This window comes from Lepidochelys kempii, chromosome 2 (assembly GCF_965140285.1).
Source record: "Lepidochelys kempii isolate rLepKem1 chromosome 2, rLepKem1.hap1, whole genome shotgun sequence".
Taxonomy (NCBI): Eukaryota; Metazoa; Chordata; order Testudines; family Cheloniidae; genus Lepidochelys; species Lepidochelys kempii.
The window spans coordinates 161,378,460-161,396,573 of record NC_136381.1 but is presented as its reverse complement, the minus strand read 5'-3'; the positions used below and the strand labels follow the sequence as shown (position 1 = coordinate 161,396,573).

Genomic DNA, 18,114 nt, shown 5'->3' with positions numbered 1-18,114 from the left:
CAACAGCAGCACAAACACCAGCTCAGCAACCTGAGATGTGAAATCCCCCATTTACCTTGGTGGTCTACCCTAACCAAAAGAACCATAAACTTCTATCCTTCTTCAGGGTCAAAAGTGAATGACAGACATTCAAACTCACCTTCATGGCTGGTTCCCTGTGTACATTTGCAGGATAGGACAATAATCACAGCCCACTCTCACTCCCATATGAGGTTCTGTGGGAGACTGGTGAGTCAGAGAACGCCTGGGGCTGCAGCTTCTGACCTAGTGAACTGGCCCTACATATGACAGACTTGGAATTATCCAATCCAAAATCTCAAACCTGAGGAATCCAAATTACCCGTTCCATGTCATTTACGCTATTTCATTTAAAGGCATTTGGAAGCCTTAATATTACATTTCCAACACACATCAAGGCAAAACTTCTAGGAGTACAGACCTCGAACTCTACCTCTCCATTGTTTGGTGTGCTCTAGCATAGGTACCTCACTGGGTCTTCTCTGTTCTTCATGGTCTTTATTTTAACCCAGAGAATTGAAACATTATCTTTCTCTACTTTTCTGCTCAACAACTTCTCCTCTTTCCTTTCCCTCTCTCTCATGGATATGTCTTGCCAGTTTGAACTGACATTGCAGTTATGTTTTTTCCCCAGCAAGGTAATGCCAACCAAAACAAAGTTTTGATCACGTCATAAGACCTCTTGTTTTTCCACTTGTTCCCCAGACTTCTCACATTGTTATAGACACCTAGTTTTTTTGTATGAGTAAACTTCCATATTTTCTCCTCCTGTATTTCTCTTTTGACCTTCCTAGTATGCCAAAATTCCACCTGGATTTTAATCTCTTAAAAGATAATTTTGCTACCCTACATCCTTTCCTCTTATTGCATCTTTCTTTGATGCTCTGCCTATTTACCTTTCTGCAACTTTTCCCTTTGCTGTACCACTCCACCTTTTCTCTGAGTTTAATGTCTCCCTGACAAGCCCTACTAGCTTACTACATCATAGATTACTTGACCATCAAGGAGAAAAGAGGTAGTGCAATACTGCCCATACTCTAAAGGAAAAAGACGAATGCTTCATTCTAAATCAGTCCATTGCCCACTCCTGGGCCACTAGCCGACCCTCATTATTCTACTAACTGCATTTTTCACAAAGATGGCAGAAGTCCAGAATTCAGATACGTAGCCCTTGACCATAAACTATTTTAATCTCACCAAAAAAGGCAGCATACATACTAAGTAGTCGGACAGATGATACAATACACATTTTTTCACTTCTTTGCCCCCCTTCATCTGCCCTGTTTCCATTGCTACTTCTAAAGCCTAGCTCTGAATCAGGCAAACATTACTTATGACATGCTGCTTATTCAATTAAAACTTTTACATTTTCCTACCATCCAGCCTTCCCCCTCCACTGTCTTATCACCACTTCACCACACTACTGTCTCCATCCTCACACAGAGGAGCCCTGAGCTTCTGACCTGATGCCTTTCCATCCCATCCTCCCAGCAATCATCCCTATTCAACTGGGAAATTCTCCCACCCTCTTACCGAGGATTTCACAAGAATGGTCTTAGCCAATATCACAGAGCTGGGCTATGAAGGCTCCCTTTCACCCATGGTGTCTGCTGCAGTCCAGGTGCTTCCCAGGGGCCTAAAGCTGTAACTGGGAGGTGATTGGTGGGCCTCCGCCCCCACATGGTTTTGAGGACTCTGGAAACCCAGTGTCAGAGCAGCTCCCTGTTCTGTGCGCTAGGGGTGGGTGCGGGAAGGCATGCATGGACTACTCTGGCCATGGGAATGCTAGTACATTCAGTGGGTCTAGGTTCTCCCCCCGACAGGTGGATGGTGATTTAGAAAGAAAGGCTTCTAGATTGTAGAGTGATATTTTGTTTGACTTTCAACAAACGTCACACCTGCATCCATTTCTTATAAAAGCATTCCCTCTGAACTAAGCACTGTAATCTCTTCATATTTAAAAAGGCTTAGCATTTCAAATGCATGTCTTCACAACCCCCTCCATCCTCCCATCCACAGCCTGAAGAATGCCTTATATGGCGATTTGCAGCTTGCTGATATCTTTCTACAGCATCAGGTCTACACAGAATTCTTTGAACTGAATGGGCTGGGAATCTCCTGCCACCCACCTAGCTCTAATAGGAGAGATGGTGACAGTGATTTGTGAGATAATACCTTCTCAAAACTCAAGAGGAGTTTTAACTGTGCCCCCTAAGGAGAGTCAGTGCTGGTATAAGCACACCTATTTGATTGTTTGAGGGGGAGGTTTTCAAAAAGCACAAATGAGAGTTAGGCATAAATAGGAGTCAATCTCCCTTTGCCTTTCAGTGGGTCTTGGGGCCTGACTTTCACTTGCGTATTAAATCTCCCTCTTAACCTCCAAGGTATCATGTGGTTCTTTACAATAGGTCATTTCACACAGGGCTGGTGCATGCAAAGGGAGTTGCTGTGTGGCCCTGTAGGCTTTCGTGTGATGTATATGGTACCAGTGGACATCAAATTATGTCCCAACATAATAGAATAGCCCCCTGGATCGTGAAAGAGAGATCTCTCTTTGGATTCACCTTTATTTCCTGTTCAAGTGCCGCTACATTTCTGTCATTTCAAAATTTTAATTTCCTTTACTGCATTTGGTTAAAAGCAACCCTAAAACATACATTAAATAGCTTGTGGTGCATTTTCTCCGTTAACACTTACATTTTAAAAATTTCAATTTTCAATCTTCTCATTTTCTCCCAGAATTTCATGAAAAGCTCAAAACCCTTAATTTTAGTTAAGGTTTGTAATTTGCTTTAACCCTGTAAAGCACCTGACCCATGCAAAGTATTACTATAGGCTGTAAAGCCTGGAATATGACACTAAGTGTGCATGAGAATAGCTATACGGCAAACAAGCTGTCGTAAATATAAAGGGAAGGGTAAACACTTTTAAATCCCTCCTGGCCAGAGGAAAAACCCTTTCACTTGTAAAGGGTTAAGAAGCTAAGATAACCTCACTGGCACCCGACCAAAATGACCAATGAGGAGACAAGATACTTTCAAAGCTGGAGGGGTAGGAAACAAAGGGTTCTCTCTGTCTTGTGTGATGCTTTTGCTGGGACCAGAGCAGGAATGCAGGTCAGAACTCCAGTAAAGAGTTAGTAAGCAATCTAGTTAGATATGCGTTAGATTCTGTTTTGTTTAAATAGCTGATAAAATAAGTTGTGCTGAATGGAATGTACATTCCTGTTTTTGTGTCTTTTTATAACTTAAGGTTTTGCCTAGCGGGATTCTCTATGTTTTGAATCTGACTACTCTGTAAGGTATTTCCCTTCCTGATTTTACAGAGATTTTTCTTTTACTTTTTCTTTAATTAAAATTCTCTTTTAAGAACCTGATTGGTTTTTCCTTGTTCTTAAGAGCCAAGGGTTTGGGTCTGTGTTCACCTATGCAAATTGGTGAGGACTTTTATCAAGCCTTCCCCAGAAAAGGGGATGTAGTGATTGGGGGGATATTTTGTGAGGGAGACATTTCCAAGTGGGCACTTCCCCTGTTGTGTTTGTTAGACACTTTGATGGTGGCAGCATAAAGGTTCAAGGACAAAAGAAAAAAAATTTGTACTTTGGGGAAGTTTTAACCTAAGCTGGTAAAAATAAGCTTAGGGGGTTTTTCATGCAGGTCCCCACATCTGTACCCTAGAGTTCAGAGTGGGGAAGGAACCTTGACACAAACATTTATGATTTCTTTGTGGATAGGAATGAGGAAGAAATGAGCTAAAAGAGAGTGAACCTGGTTTGTGCAAATACTGGGCTAACTACCATATCTGGTACATGGGCTGGAGCAGATTACCTGGAAAGGGCTTTATTGCATGCAAATAATATAACAAAAGGGATGGTCACAGAGCAGATGGGGGAGAAATAGGTGTGAACTCTGACACCTAGCATGGGAGTAAGGGGCATGCTCTAGGGAGAAAAAGTGCAGCAGAAGGCCTACATGCTCTGTTTATGTGGTGTAGACAAAGGTATAAAAGCTGCTCTATATACATCCATACTAGAAAAATTAGGAAATCCTATTGCAGGTGTGAAGCAACTGAAGATGGTCCAGAGGGGCCCATTTCATTCCTAAAGACACCTCTAGAGGCTGAATGACTAAGTGGACTTTAACTGGGAAGAAATTTCTCGGACCCTACATAGGAAAGATTAAGCTCTTCTGATGAGCTACCCTAAACTCAGAAGTTTAAAACCAGAATGAAGATGTACTGCAATTATTGTTGAGTCACTCTAAGGTTTGATCAGGTGTTTGTAAATTCAGGATCATAAAAAGGGTCAGGGATCCTCTCTCAGAGGCATAAGGAATCAATGCGCAAAAACCTAAAGGCCCTGCAGGCAAATCCAAGACACAGACAAGCTAAGGCTGAAGTTTAGATTCCATTAATGCTATCTACATTACCATTCAAGCTGAAACCAGAACTATGTACAGTAGACTAACACTGTTCAAAGAAAGGAAATTTCACTTGTTTCCACAGAGAATAATATCAGCAACAAGAAAATAAAGTGACACCTAAATGAATCAACTTAGTACAGTGGAGATGGTCCTTCTTAGGCTCAGTCTCCAACCAACACCAATTGATTCTGACTAGAGATAAAATTTCAGTTATTTTGCAATTTTCAGACCATGTTTTTGCTGAAAATTCTGACCAGCTGTAAGAGAACATGGTTGAACAGCAGCAAAATATTGTCACCAACCCTCCCCCCCAACAAACAAAATAAAACACCCCCAAACCAATCATTTTAAATGTTCCCTTTTTTAGGTCAAAATTTTTTTTTTCAAAGTGATCAGTTTCACGTGCAATTAACACCTCTTTGGAGCAAGGAACAGTGTGTTCCAGACCTTAAAGATCTAGTAACCATACACACTATTGTTTTTAAAGCTGCATAGACCACAGGTTCCCTTGCTTTTCCATTCTCTTTTCCCTTCTACTTTGCCTTCTTTATCTCCTCAGTCCTTATCATTGTTTACTTCCAGTTAGCTTTTCTTTTCCATTTCCTCCCACCCTAAACCAAACACTAAAATCTTTCCTTCCATCTAACTTTTCCCCAGATGCCCCCTTCTGCTGGAGTCTCTCTCCCTGCTCCTCTGTCCCACTTGTGGTTCAACATTGGGCTCTCTTCTCCCTCTTCACTCTACCGTCTCATCTTGGGTATCTTTTCCATCTCTTCACCCACCCATTAGGCCCCAATCTTCCTCCTCCCTTGGTTCTCTCCCATTGCCCCAAGTGGAGGAAAAGCAGTCTCTCCTGAATGCAGACAGCGTGGTCCTGCTGACTGACAAAGCTGCCAGGCTGAGTGGCCTCAAAAACGTAGGATTTAGCACATGGATATAAAAGATACAACCAGGATGTAAACATTGTTCTCCCTTTTTCTAACCTGGGAATTTCAGATATTGACTGTACTGCTATCCAACTGGTCAATATTCTCTGTGTGACTGCATAAACGGTTTAACATTTCTGTTTCCCCATGACTCTCAGAAAATGCAAAAACTAATGCTGTGGGGCAAGTTGCATGTTGTTTGTGGGACTGTTATAAACCGATTGACTGGAGAAAAAGTATTTGTTAAATATTTAAACAGCTTGTTGTCTGACTTTAAACTGTATTAGACCAACATTTCCTACTGTCAACTGAGTTCAATGGCTGCTCCTTTCAGTTCTTCGGGGGGACATGACTGAGCAACAGAACATTTTGTGAGCAAAAATGTGGCTTTTAAATATAATGACTTTTTTTTAAACTACTCTTCAAATTCCTTAAAACTTTTTTTTAGCAAGTGACTACAATTTTTAAAAAGTGCTCCTGTTCTGGACCTTTCTTCTAGTAATTCAAAAATTTATCTTTTTAATAAAAATAAAAATGGGGAGGTGTTTTAGAACAGTAGCTCAAAGTTTCAGACCCTAATAGGAAAAACAAAATGCAAAAAAATACAGACTACAGAAAGTACAAAGCATGACAAATTCAAAAAAGCCTAACAAATATTGGGAACGAAAATATGATTGACAATGCTAATGTAATTGAGACAGTTTCTGAATGATCTCTTGGTAGGATTTATCACCTCAACCTTCTTTCCTTAAAAGTTGAAGGGGTCTTTCTAATCTCTTGGTGAACAAATCATTCAGTGAAGTGGTTCTTCAACTGTGGTCCACAGAACAATCCTTGGTGATCTGAAAAGTGCTTGCACGTTACATGCTGCTTGGGAGAACCATGGTTAGTGAGACTCTTCTGCCTATGAGAGGAGGCGCTTTGAGAATACCCAAACAGCAAATCACTATGGGAAGATGAGCTGTCACCACAAAGTGTGCTGCAGGGAGCAATAGACTGCTTGGAGTTGAGAGAACTAATGTACTTCGAACACAACCAAAAGGAAAAGATGTGCAGCTGGTCAGAGAGATAGGAGAGTAGAAGCATTCTCCATATGTCTTCTCTCCAAGTGCCATGGTCCTCCGAAATCCTTTAGAACATACGTCGTCAAGTTGATTTTGATCAGTGTGAACATATGATAATGCATAAATAAAAAAAGACTCTCTCTCTCTCTCAAACGATGCAATGCTGCAAGGTGCTGAGCATCTTCAAATCCCATTAACTCCAAAGGGTTGAACATACTGTGTGTATTTAATTATAAAGAATTTACCAGATCTCTGAACTGGGATGGAGAAAAAAAATCTAGAGAGGATTACATATTGTGAACTAATATGAATGTTTGTTAATGGACCTTTATTTACATTTTCTATCTATTAGTATTTATTCAGTGATAAGTATGCTAGGGGTCTTTCAGGCAGGTATGATGAGATCCTTGCCCTGAAGAGCTTAAAACCCACATTCAGAAATATCACAGGGCTAGCTGTTAAGGAACAATTTGTTTTATTTGAAGGAACTATCAAGGGTCAGACTTCTAAAACTGGATTGCAAAGGTGCGCCAATAACTGATACAGAATTTGGCCTGCAGAACCTTTATTACGGGCGATGAGCCATGTGAAGGAAGGAACCCAACTTGACTTTCAGAATCCAGGTTAGGTTGGTGGGTTTTTTTTGGCAGGTCAGGCAGAAAGAAAAACTTAGCACATATGATATGGCAATCTTTGAGAAACATTCAATATGGAAGCCCACAATGCCCATCACTTTTCAGAATACAATGGCACTTAAGAGAACAATGGGAGCTGCTGGGCTCTGAGTTCTTTTGAAAACCTGGCTCCTTCAATTGTAGTCTCTCTCAGAATTTGACTGCTTTTCAAGGTATCTCTAGGGATGGGAATGCAACAAACAATATACACTAATGAAGTAGTATGTTTGTTCTATCCCTTTCCCTGAACCTGTGTCTATCTTCTCTATTTTGGCTGTAAACTCTTTGTCACCAAAGGGATAGGGACTATGTTTTTCTATATTTGTACAGTGGCATAATGCCCTCCCCTCCCTTCTTGGTTGGCCCCTAGGTACTACCATAATAAGCACGAATAATAAAAATTGAGTTGTATTTTTCAAATTGACAGGTTTCAGATAACAGCCGTGTTAGTCTGTATTCGCAAAAAGAAAAGGAGTACTTGTGGACCTTATAGACTAACCAATTTATTTGAGCATGAGCTTTCGTGAGCTACAGCTCACTTCATCGGATGCATACCGTGGAAACTGCAGCAGACTTTATATACACACAGAGATCATAAAACAATACCTCCTTGATGATCACTTTAGATAAGCTATTACCAGCAGGACAGTGGGGTGGGAGGAGGTATTGTTTCATATTCTCTGTGTGTATATAAAGTCTGCTGCAGTTTCCACGGTATGCATCCGATGAAGTGAGCTATAGCTCACGAAAGCTCATGCTCAAATAAATTGGTTAGTCTCTAAGGTGCCACAAGTACTCCTTTTATTTTTCAAATGCAGCCATTTCATTCTTAAAACAGAAATAAATGTGATGCAAACATGCTATTTACACAAACAAAACTTCTGAGTTCCAGCAATCCCAAAGCTTTCATCCTCACAACGTGGAACAAGTGCAGTGAACACAGAGGCAAGTTCCTACATCTAACCAGCGAAGCTAGCTCAGGTTAATCTCTCAAAGTGAGGTTCTTTGGTTGCCGTTGTTTTGTGGCAGAAGCAAGTATTCCAGCATGCCCTGGCCTTTGAAGAATCCACAGACCCTTACCAAAACAACAACAACAACAAAAAAACAAAATAAAAAGGGGGGGGGGGAGTAATTTTCTGTTTCCTGGCTAACCGTCAGCACTAATGGTGATGCATGAATTGCAATAACCGATAAATATTGCTCTCCTCAGCTCCCCACTTTACAAAGCAAAAGGAAAACACTGTACTGTTCTTGGAGCCTGATCCAAAGCCCATCAATGTTGTCTTCCCATGGACTTTGAATTAGGTCCTCAGTGAGCCTGTGCTGCAGTGGTCCTCATTCAAGCCAGGTGGTTCCTGGGGGAATAGCACCGACCTGGCTTCCTGCTGGATCAAGGACATGAAACTTCTGAAGAACACTTTTATTTAAAACTCCCCACAAAAAAAAAACAAAAAGAAATGCAGAGCTAAGTTGGCCTGCCTCTCCCCACTGCAGGGAATCTCTCTCACATATCCTGATTATGTTTTTCTACCCCACTTGGGAGTCCGTATGCCAAAAATCAAGTCATATCAGCATCTTCATTTTTCCTGTCTCAGTCAGCTTAATTTTTGTTGGCACCAGTGGTTACATTTACCAAATTATTTGCAAGCTCTTATACTACTATTTCTACAAGATGGAAGAGAGCTCTTCTGGTGCACTGGTTTGGGATCTGAAAGACAAAAGACATATTACAACTTACCTGCCATACTAGATGCTCCACCTGATTCTATAGCCTTTGAGCAAGCAATCCTTGAACTTGAGAAGTCTGCATTTTGGCCCACTGATACATGTTTTGGCAGAACTCAGTTATTTCTGTCAGAGTGAACACCCCAGACTGACAGCTATGCAATTGCATTGCATGATATAGTCCCTTCATTTTTAATCTGCACTTCAGCTGACAAAGTGATTCATGATTAAGTAATTGAAGAGAAAACTCACAGGTTAAGTAACCCATGCTAAGAAGAATTAATTCAAAGGGATGCCATCTTCCCCAATACTAGAACCTGTTTCTACAGCCCACAGTCTCAGGGCCAGGCCAATATTCTGATGCTGCAATGGGCCATAAACCTAGCCTAAGTCACAGACCTGGCATTGCAACAACTCCTGGAGTCCCTGGTGTAGGAGGGACGTCAGGGCAGGAGGGAGACTGGTACTCTGGTGTTTTTCTGTCTAGTAATTGCTGCATTGAAGAATAGGCTGCACTGAGTTGTGCTGGGACTGAACTGGCCAGATATCCTCCAGTACTGGGGGGGATGGGAGGAGTACAGAAAGATGGCGTAAAGACACCTTAGCCCCAATCCCTCTTGAATGCACCAAGTGGTGCTCCAGCAGATCTGAGACTCTCTCCACTATATACTCGAACACAAACCAGTGTAATTTTTGATTCCTGGTGTGATGTCTATTCATCAAATAGCATCTCTAATTTGCAGAAAAGACAGTTTTGTCACCATTTGTGACCATTCAATTTCCACTTCTTGAAAGAGACAGGTGAGGTAATATATTTTATTGGACCAGCTTCAGTTAGTGGACATAACAAGCTTTTAAGCTACGCAGAACTATTCGTCAGGTCTTATTGGGATATGAGAGAGAGAAGATATTTTACTGGACCAACTTGGACCTGAAGAAGAGTTCTGTGAAGCTTGAAAGCTTGTCCCTTCCACCAATGGAAACTGCTCCAATAAAACATAATACTTCACCTACCATGTCTCTCTCATATCCTGGGACCAACATAGCTACAACATTTCTAATTCTTGTGGAATCAGGAGAGGATAAGTCTTCAAAGAGTTTTTCTGAAAAGTACCTACAACTAATACAAAGGAAATTGTAATTTTTTAAATTAAACTTTTAAAAATTAGGATGAAGAACATTTTCAGAAGTTAAACCTACAGTACAATGGGCATCCTGGAAAACTTGCTTTGTTAGCATTCAGTAGGTGGTGGTATCTGTTTACTTAGGACAACTGGAAAGATTTCAAAAGTGACTTTTGTACATATAGAAAAATTGCGTATTTTACTATTTGGAACACAACTGAGAACTACTTTAAATAAATATCCTGTGGCATTCTTATGGGGAATCCTCGCAGGAAACCTATACAACATGACATAAGAACATTTATTTCAATAGATAATGGACCTAAAGTATTTTAGGAACTGTAATGCAAAACTGTGATATCAAAAGAGGTTTCCTATAGTGGCCTGCAAATAGGATCCAGTCTTAAATCCGAACAGCCAAAGATTTTCAAAAGTTATTATAAAGTAATTTTTAAACTAAAAGAGTTACCTTTAGCAGTCAAATTCACCAAACATTCTCAGAAGAGTTAAGCAATAGAATTTTGCTTTAAAACATGAAGATTTCTGCCTTGCTAAGAAGTGAAAGTGGTGAGTTGCATTTCTAGCATCCAAAGGTTGGTATCACCCATTTATTAGCTAATCATACTTTCTAAATAGTAGGGGTGCCAATTTTAGAACAAACAAACACCAAAGTGCCCTTTATATTACAATACATATTCAAAAAGTAGAGTCTCTTCCTACTTCACTGCAGTGGCAGAAGTCAGAGCCGCATCACTGGAGAGAAAGGTTAAATGCAAAATGTCAGACTTTGGGCTTGTCTTCACTATGAGGGTAAGGTGACCTAAGTTACGCTACTCCAGCTATGTGACTAACGTAACTAGAGTCGACATAGCTTAGGTCAACTTACCCCAGTGTCTTCACGGTGCTGAATCGATGGGAGACACTCTCCGGACAACTTCCCTTACTCTTCTTGAAGAGCTGGAGTACTGGGGTCAACCAGAGAGCACTCTGCTGTCAATTTTGCGGGTCTTCACTAGACCTGCTAAATCGATCCCTGCTGCATCGACTGCAGCAGCATCGACCGTCCCGCTCTCCCTGTAGCGGAGACCAGCCATTTACCTTTTTAGTCCTCCCCAAAGGAAATAACTGTGGATGGAGTGAAGGGGAGCAGGAGACGACCTGCCCCTATTCCTTGCAATACCAACCCCTCCTTACCCCTGAATCTCACTGCTGTTATAGGTATTCAGGACCACTGAGTACTCAGGGATGGGCATGCCATAAAAAATGTAGCCAGGAGTGTCTGAGGTGCTTCTAAAGAGAAGGAATAAGATCAGATAAGTGCTTTCCCATTTGGTACCGGGTATGAAAACTGCTATATACAAATAATCATAAAGGGCAAAATTCACCCTTATGCAGAGATCTAGCACAAGGCTTATGCACCACTTCAATCTTCAACATAGGGCTAAAGTGGCACTTTAAGCCATTTTGCTCTAAACGTCTTCAGCTCCCTATACAACAGCAGCAAAAAATACCGAGTATAAACAATATATATAGAAATCTAATGAAGTTCCACAACAAAATCATGAAGTGATGAATACTCTGTTGAAGACCATGCATATTATGCCGGCACTTTCACATCACAGTGCACTGAGCCTTCAAGTATTTCCAGTGGATTCCAACGAAAATCTTGGGCCTGATTCATCACTGGGTCACTCCAATATTACATCATTGATGCTACACAATGACCTGAGCATAAAACTGGAACACCACAGTGGTGTATCATTCCCCTAATGTCCACAAAAATTGTATTTATATCTTTTAAACAGATTAATAATAATATATCCAAAACAAAACCAGAAGCTTGAGAATGTTTATTTGTACTTAGCACATACAAGGAAGATCAAAACAAATATTAATGATAGCATTTGTAAACAAATATACTTTACAAAGTTATATACTATCAAATTTGCTCTGAAAAAACGCAGGGTTATCCCTATTTACAAATGGATGCTTATTAAAATCAAGTTTAAAAAAAACCTACCAGTTTAAGATATCCCAAATATAAAGAATATTACTTATTCCAGGAAACTTCAAAAGGCCAAATAATAAGGCCAAATTAATAAGAAAATATGAATAAAGATGGCACTACGACTTTCTGAGTAAAATATAGGCGAGTGATCAAAGTACCAGTCACGCCTCTGTAAGGGCCTGAGTCTGTCAAGTGTACATCCAACTTCGCAGAAGTCTAACATCTTTTTTATTTATCAGGACCCTCTGTTTCCCCTTCCCTCAAGTACTACATTGATTACAAGCTATTTCTTGAATCACCCTCTTGGAGAAAAAATTTCAAAAGGTAGTTTTATGCTTCCTTATGGTTTACATTCACGATTTCATTTAAAAAAAAAAATCAGACAAAAGACAGCAACACCCATTATCAAGGCATTATTTTTTAACATTCCTGTGTTCATAGCAGCAAATACTACCTTTAGGCATAGTATGCAATTTCTCATTGGTTTAATCTATAAATCTGAGTAGTAATAGAGTAATCTATTAAATTTAAAATTGTAGTGTTTTCCCTATACTTGTGTTTAAAGTTACATAAACACCGGTAATTTTATTTTGTGAAAAAAACCTTTGATTATGTCAAAAGGATCCCTTTATCACTGGCCATTTAAGTAATTTTTAATTACAAAAGTGAGTTTTGATTCTGTTTTTCATTTATTTCACATCTCCTGTCCTTGTATCGGTTCAGAAACTAAATTTCTGATCATTCATTTTTTAATTGGGTTAATAAATTAGAACAAGCTGATAAAATAATAAGATGCGGTGTGTAATATTTTAAAGAAACATGCCCAGAGTCCCACAAAAATATGATAAATTTAACAATTTACAAAAATGTCAGAACTTGAGCCACAGTGAACTCTGACCAGTTTTCACAAAACTTATCAGATTTTTACAAAAAATATTGAAAATACTTCTTTCAAGATTGTCCGGGAACACTAGACAAGATGACCCTACAGATTAAGACACACTTTTTACACAATATACTTTTAACATAATGCACAGACAGACAATGCTTATGGAATGTAATGATCATCTAGGATGGTAGGTGAAATTAGGATGACCCAGTTTCTCAAAGTGTTGTCATGAGTTTATCTTGGTACACCATACTTTGGATTCCTCCTAAATTCTTCTGGTTCTGATCTTGGATATACTGTAAATTGCAGTCATCTCCACTTGTGGTTGGTTTCCAATATGGCCTGTCATCATGGTAGGGTGGCCTGTACCATTTGCACAGTTATTGGTTAGTGAGAGGTGGAAGTAAATTTTACAATTATGAATGCTATACAGTAATATGAGTTTATCAGATAGGCTCTAAAATGCACATGAAAAATGATGGAGAGTGAACACCCATGGAAGGGAGTGGTGGATAGAATCATGGGCTTGATGTAAAGCCCACTGAAGCCACTGGGAGTCTTTCCATTGACTTCAATGCACTTTGGATTAGATCACATGCACAGCACTTTTAGAATCTTTTCTTTCAAATGTTAAAAATAATCATGCCTGAAAGCCACTGAATTTCCAGGGGAAAAGAGTTAACTGCAGCAAGGCTAAGTGGCTTTGCCAAATGAGCAATAAATGCAGAATCATGCAAAAAAGTTGAACTAGTGGAAGTACTATTTCCCAAAGGCTTAAAAATTAAAAACACAGTAACATCAATGAAGCAATCAATCATCCACCCATAAATACTGCCATTTGCTCAACGCCCATGGACTTAGTTACACATCCACCCTGTTAAACCAAACAAAACTTCTAGTTCCTGCAGCTAGAATACAAGTTTGGGTACAAATTCACTCTGAACCCTGAAAAACAACTAGGAAGAAATATGTTTTCCCTAGCGTACTGGTATAGGTAACTACTACCATCACCACACTCTCCCAAGCTTTCTGAAGGTACTATGTACCAAATCACCATAAATCATTTCAAGAAGCAGTTGTTTTAAGCAACATGATGAAAAGTGAATAAAAATAATTGCATAATGCCAGACATACTTCTGTATTAATACATTGAAGTTGCTCCAATTTTTTTAAACATTCTTTCTTTGTACGCTACCAAAGTAGGCTGAAAACTGTGAATCTAAAATTGAAAGCTAAGTTTTTATTTTTTACTTGAAGGGAACCTCAATAATAAATCTAAAAATTACACAATGACCACTAACCTCAGTTAGATCTTGGAAGAAACTTCAATCCTATAAGATTTTAACTGAGTAACAACAGAACAGTTTTACTGAGGAGATTTTATGGAGATAAGATGGAAAGTGATTCTGCACCTTCTTATTTTGGAGTTTACATTATTTACAAAACAGAACAGAGTATCCCACCAACATCCTCCCCTTATCTCTTGTCCCACCTCAAGTCCAATTCTGAAAGCCCAGCTGCGGGAGTTATATGAAACCAGGGCTTGATCCTGCCAGGGGCTGAGCACTCTGACAAATTTACCCAACCTCTTAAACACATGCTCTAACTTTTATCACTTGAGTAGTCCCATTCACTTCAATGAGTCTACTGACATGCTTCAAGTGAAAGCATGTGTTTAAATGCTTTGTTGGATTGGGGCCAGCCTGCTCAGCACCTTTCAGGACTCAGCTGACAGAGGGCCTGCAGGATTGGTCTATAATGTATCCCTTACAGACTTAGCTTTGCAAAAGCCATTTTTCGTATTTTCCTGTAGCTCTTTGCAATGATCTTAATCTTCACTGAAGAAAAAAAAAAAGTTCTCTTACAAACTTTTTAACACACTGCTCTGCTTATTTCAACATTACTCTGCCTAAAGGAAAGTTTTAGGCTTTAAAAATATCAGAATTAACTAGACTGATATCATAAATGGAAATTCTTTTTAGAAAAAACCCTTAAATGGTTACAAAATCTCTGTAGATGCAGCTACTCCCTGGTAACAGGAAACTGGAGATTTTTGAACTCATTCTGTGTTAAAATCAACAGGAGAGATTTTGAACAGTAATTTTATGTCAGATTCATTACATATTTTAAAGCTTTTTCCATAAATGTAGTTTTGTTTTTACCTTAACATTTATTTTATTACCAGACTCTCTAGCAATTTTGAGATGGAGATAAAAAATCTGCAGATCCACCTGAGAAATACTGTGTCTTCCATCACTACGCCCTTTCCCTGCTTCTTCAGTCCCATAATCTCAGAGCAGACTATCCCTTCTTCCACTTTACAGCCTACCCTTACTGCTCACGCTCACCTACACTCAGAACCGAACTCCACCTACCCTGTGAAAGAATTGTTTTATCTAAGAATACTAAAATGAAGAGGCAGGAAGAGGGGATAGATGAGAACAGCAATATTACACACTCAAGGTGGTGCCAGTTATATATGAAAGTCCTAGACACTGTCTGGCAATAAAATAATACAAGTCAAAAAGAGTTATATTTACCTGGGGAAAAAGCACATAAACCACGCTGATTTCAATTTAGACTGAGTTTCTTCCAAACTTGTTTTCACTTAATTCCTGTCTGATAGCACTAAAATTTAAGTCTTTATGTAGTAAGATCAGCCATATTCATAGCTATACAGATACTGAATTTTCAAGTGGTAGTTTTAAAATTTTGTGATTTTTTTTTTTGAATCTACCAATCTGTTAATACAATGTTCAATAGGAAAGCACTATAATTTTCCATGTAAGCTTCTGGAGTACAGAAAAAAGTCGCTGTACATTGAATCTGTACATTGTTGATTTAAGCCCACGCTGAAAGGACATGCTCCACTGTCTTCTCAGATTAAATGCTAATCAAAGTAAAATTCATTTGACTAAAAATATGAAGCACCTCCCTGCCAGACACACAACCTACAGAAATTAATTCAAAAGGAAAATTTAATCCTAAAATTTTTTTCTGAATAATACATTAAAAATAAATCTAAGCAAACTATCAACTTCCTTCTAATAAGTTTAATAGACTTAGAATATGTCAAAGCAAAAACTGAAGTGATTAACATATATCACCTCATAGTCTCATCATAGTTCTAATTCAACAGGTTGTTTAAAATAAAGAAGAAAAAAAATGATCCCTCTCATACAATGGAGAGAGCTTACCTTACGTTCACAGGAGTATGAGGGTGCCAGTGTGGTGGACCAGGATGTATATTAGGGTGATACTGTGGCTGGAAATAAAATATTAGCTTTGATTATATCATTGTATCGCTTCTTAATCTGATTGCATTTGATTAATTTTCTATGGAGCTCTTTTTAAAGTGAAGAGTTGTCCTCAATTACATCATCCTCATGTTACAATTGCCTGCATTGTTACTGCAATTTCATACTTCCATTACCAGTTGTACCAAAAAATGATGAAGGACCTGTCTTAAAAATATACCAAATATCACAACTGCAGCTGTTGACAGACGTGAGCATGAACTACTACCATGGAACCGACAGCGACGTCTACACTTGGAGCTGGGGGTGTAATTCCAGCTCTTGTGCTAAAAATAATGCAGCAGCCGTGGTACCACAGGCAGCAGCACAAGCTAGCAGTCCAGAGTAGGTAGCCACAGGGTTCAGGCGGGTTTGTACTCAACATGGCTAGCCCATGCTGCCATTTGCTTCTGCCCACACTACACAACTATTTTTAGTGTGCTGGTTAATGACAATATGTCTACAGAAGCTGAGAATCACACCTCCCAGTTTCAAGTGTAGACATAATCCAAGGGACATTGTTATTCGTAGAACAGCTCTGTACAGTGTAGTCTGTCATAGATTGAAGATAGCAGTCAACCAGGGATATCAGCACTACCTAGGGATTTGAAAGGCAAGATTCAGCCTCGCTCCCGTGCTACTCAACATGTGCATGGGGCCTTTTGGTGAAATGATCTTCAAGTCTGGACCTTTACGAAGCCCTAGCATGAGCTTGGTCACAGCTGAATGAAAGTGAGGAAATGTTTTTGCTGTTCCCTTTGGAAAGAGGTCACAACCCACATTTTTGCTCTGTTGCATAATTTCAGCATATCTGTTGTTTGCTTGAAAAATGGGTGAAAAGCCATTTTTAGTCAGATTTTGGAGGGAGAGAAGGTTTATTACAGCAGTAAGGTCCAGAAGGACAACACCATGCTGATGACATTTCCTATGCCCATTAAGCCCTGATGAGACAGTGACAGTGGAACAAAATCACTATGGAGGTTTTAAAATTTTTTAATTGAAAAATACATTACAATTAGTTTCTCATACATGCGTTCACTCTGGATGAAAATGCAACCTGCTCCCACAGCAGCACTGAATGCGTCTGTGAAGTATATGAAACAAGAGTGAGATCCTCACTTCCACTCCAGGCCTGTTACCCTGGTTACAAGGGAAGGAATGGCATAAAGGGGCTGTAAAAACCCCCAACCCAGCCAGAGGAGGATTCCCCCTGGTGTAGACACCATGGAAGACAACTGTACGACTGCCTACTGCAGACACCTACTAAAAAGCCCTGGCATAGGAGGTGTATTGGGGATGGACCCACACAATGCAACGCTGCCAAAATTCTGGGTGGTGCTGTGGCCCAGGAGGCTGCCATAACTTAAACAGGCCCTGTAAGGCTGTCTAAATGATTGGGGCACCTTTCTAGTCCCCAGAGCTGCCCAGAATCAGGAGGGAGCAAAAGGTGTCATAAAGAAATAGTCTCCCCACTGGGCTGCAAATTCTGTGCGGCAGCAATTAGAGAGACAGAACAAAATTGCACCACAAGGGTATGAAAGGAACAAATCAAAACAACAGGGAAGAAGAGAGAGAAAATGAGGAGAAAATGAGTCACCTTAATTAGAGGCAGCAACAACTTTACAGCTAAAGTAATAAAACTAAAAAGTCAATATTCCCTTCAGCAAGTGTTACTCTTACCTGGTAGTTATGGACTTCAGGATTATTTTTTGCACTAAAATAAGACAAAGAAAAAATAGCTGTTCTGTAATTAAAACTGACAAAAAATAAGAAAATGGATCATTTCCATGAATGAGTTTGCTATGTGGGTGAACAAGATTGAGAACTTGATCCTTCAACTGGCTACACAAAGGAAAAGTTCTATGCCTGTGTGGAGACCCTCTAAGTCTAATGAGGATCTGGAGAAGCACAGACATCCTCATGGAGCCAGTTGCAGGATTGAGGCCTAAACTTCTCAGGAATATTGGAA

At 39.6% G+C, this 18,114-nt stretch overlaps 1 protein-coding gene across 7 annotated transcripts in view; it reads right to left on the bottom strand.

Annotated features, from left to right (window-relative positions):
• EPB41L4B (erythrocyte membrane protein band 4.1 like 4B) overlaps nucleotides 1-18,114 on the bottom strand; it is a 246,907-nt gene that overhangs the window by 97,992 nt on the left and 130,801 nt on the right. For 6 of the 7 annotated variants that reach the window (XM_073332657.2, XM_073332653.2, XM_073332656.2 and 3 more), the window contains 2 exons: nucleotides 17,826-17,859; nucleotides 16,047-16,114 (listed from right to left, as the gene is read on the bottom strand). In XM_073332657.2, the coding sequence (XP_073188758.1) occupies nucleotides 16,047-16,114; nucleotides 17,826-17,859 (102 nt within the window). Of the gene's footprint in view, nucleotides 1-11,788; nucleotides 13,213-16,046; nucleotides 16,115-17,825; nucleotides 17,860-18,114 lie in introns of those variants that run through there. The other variant, XM_073332662.2, reaches the window with a different exon arrangement.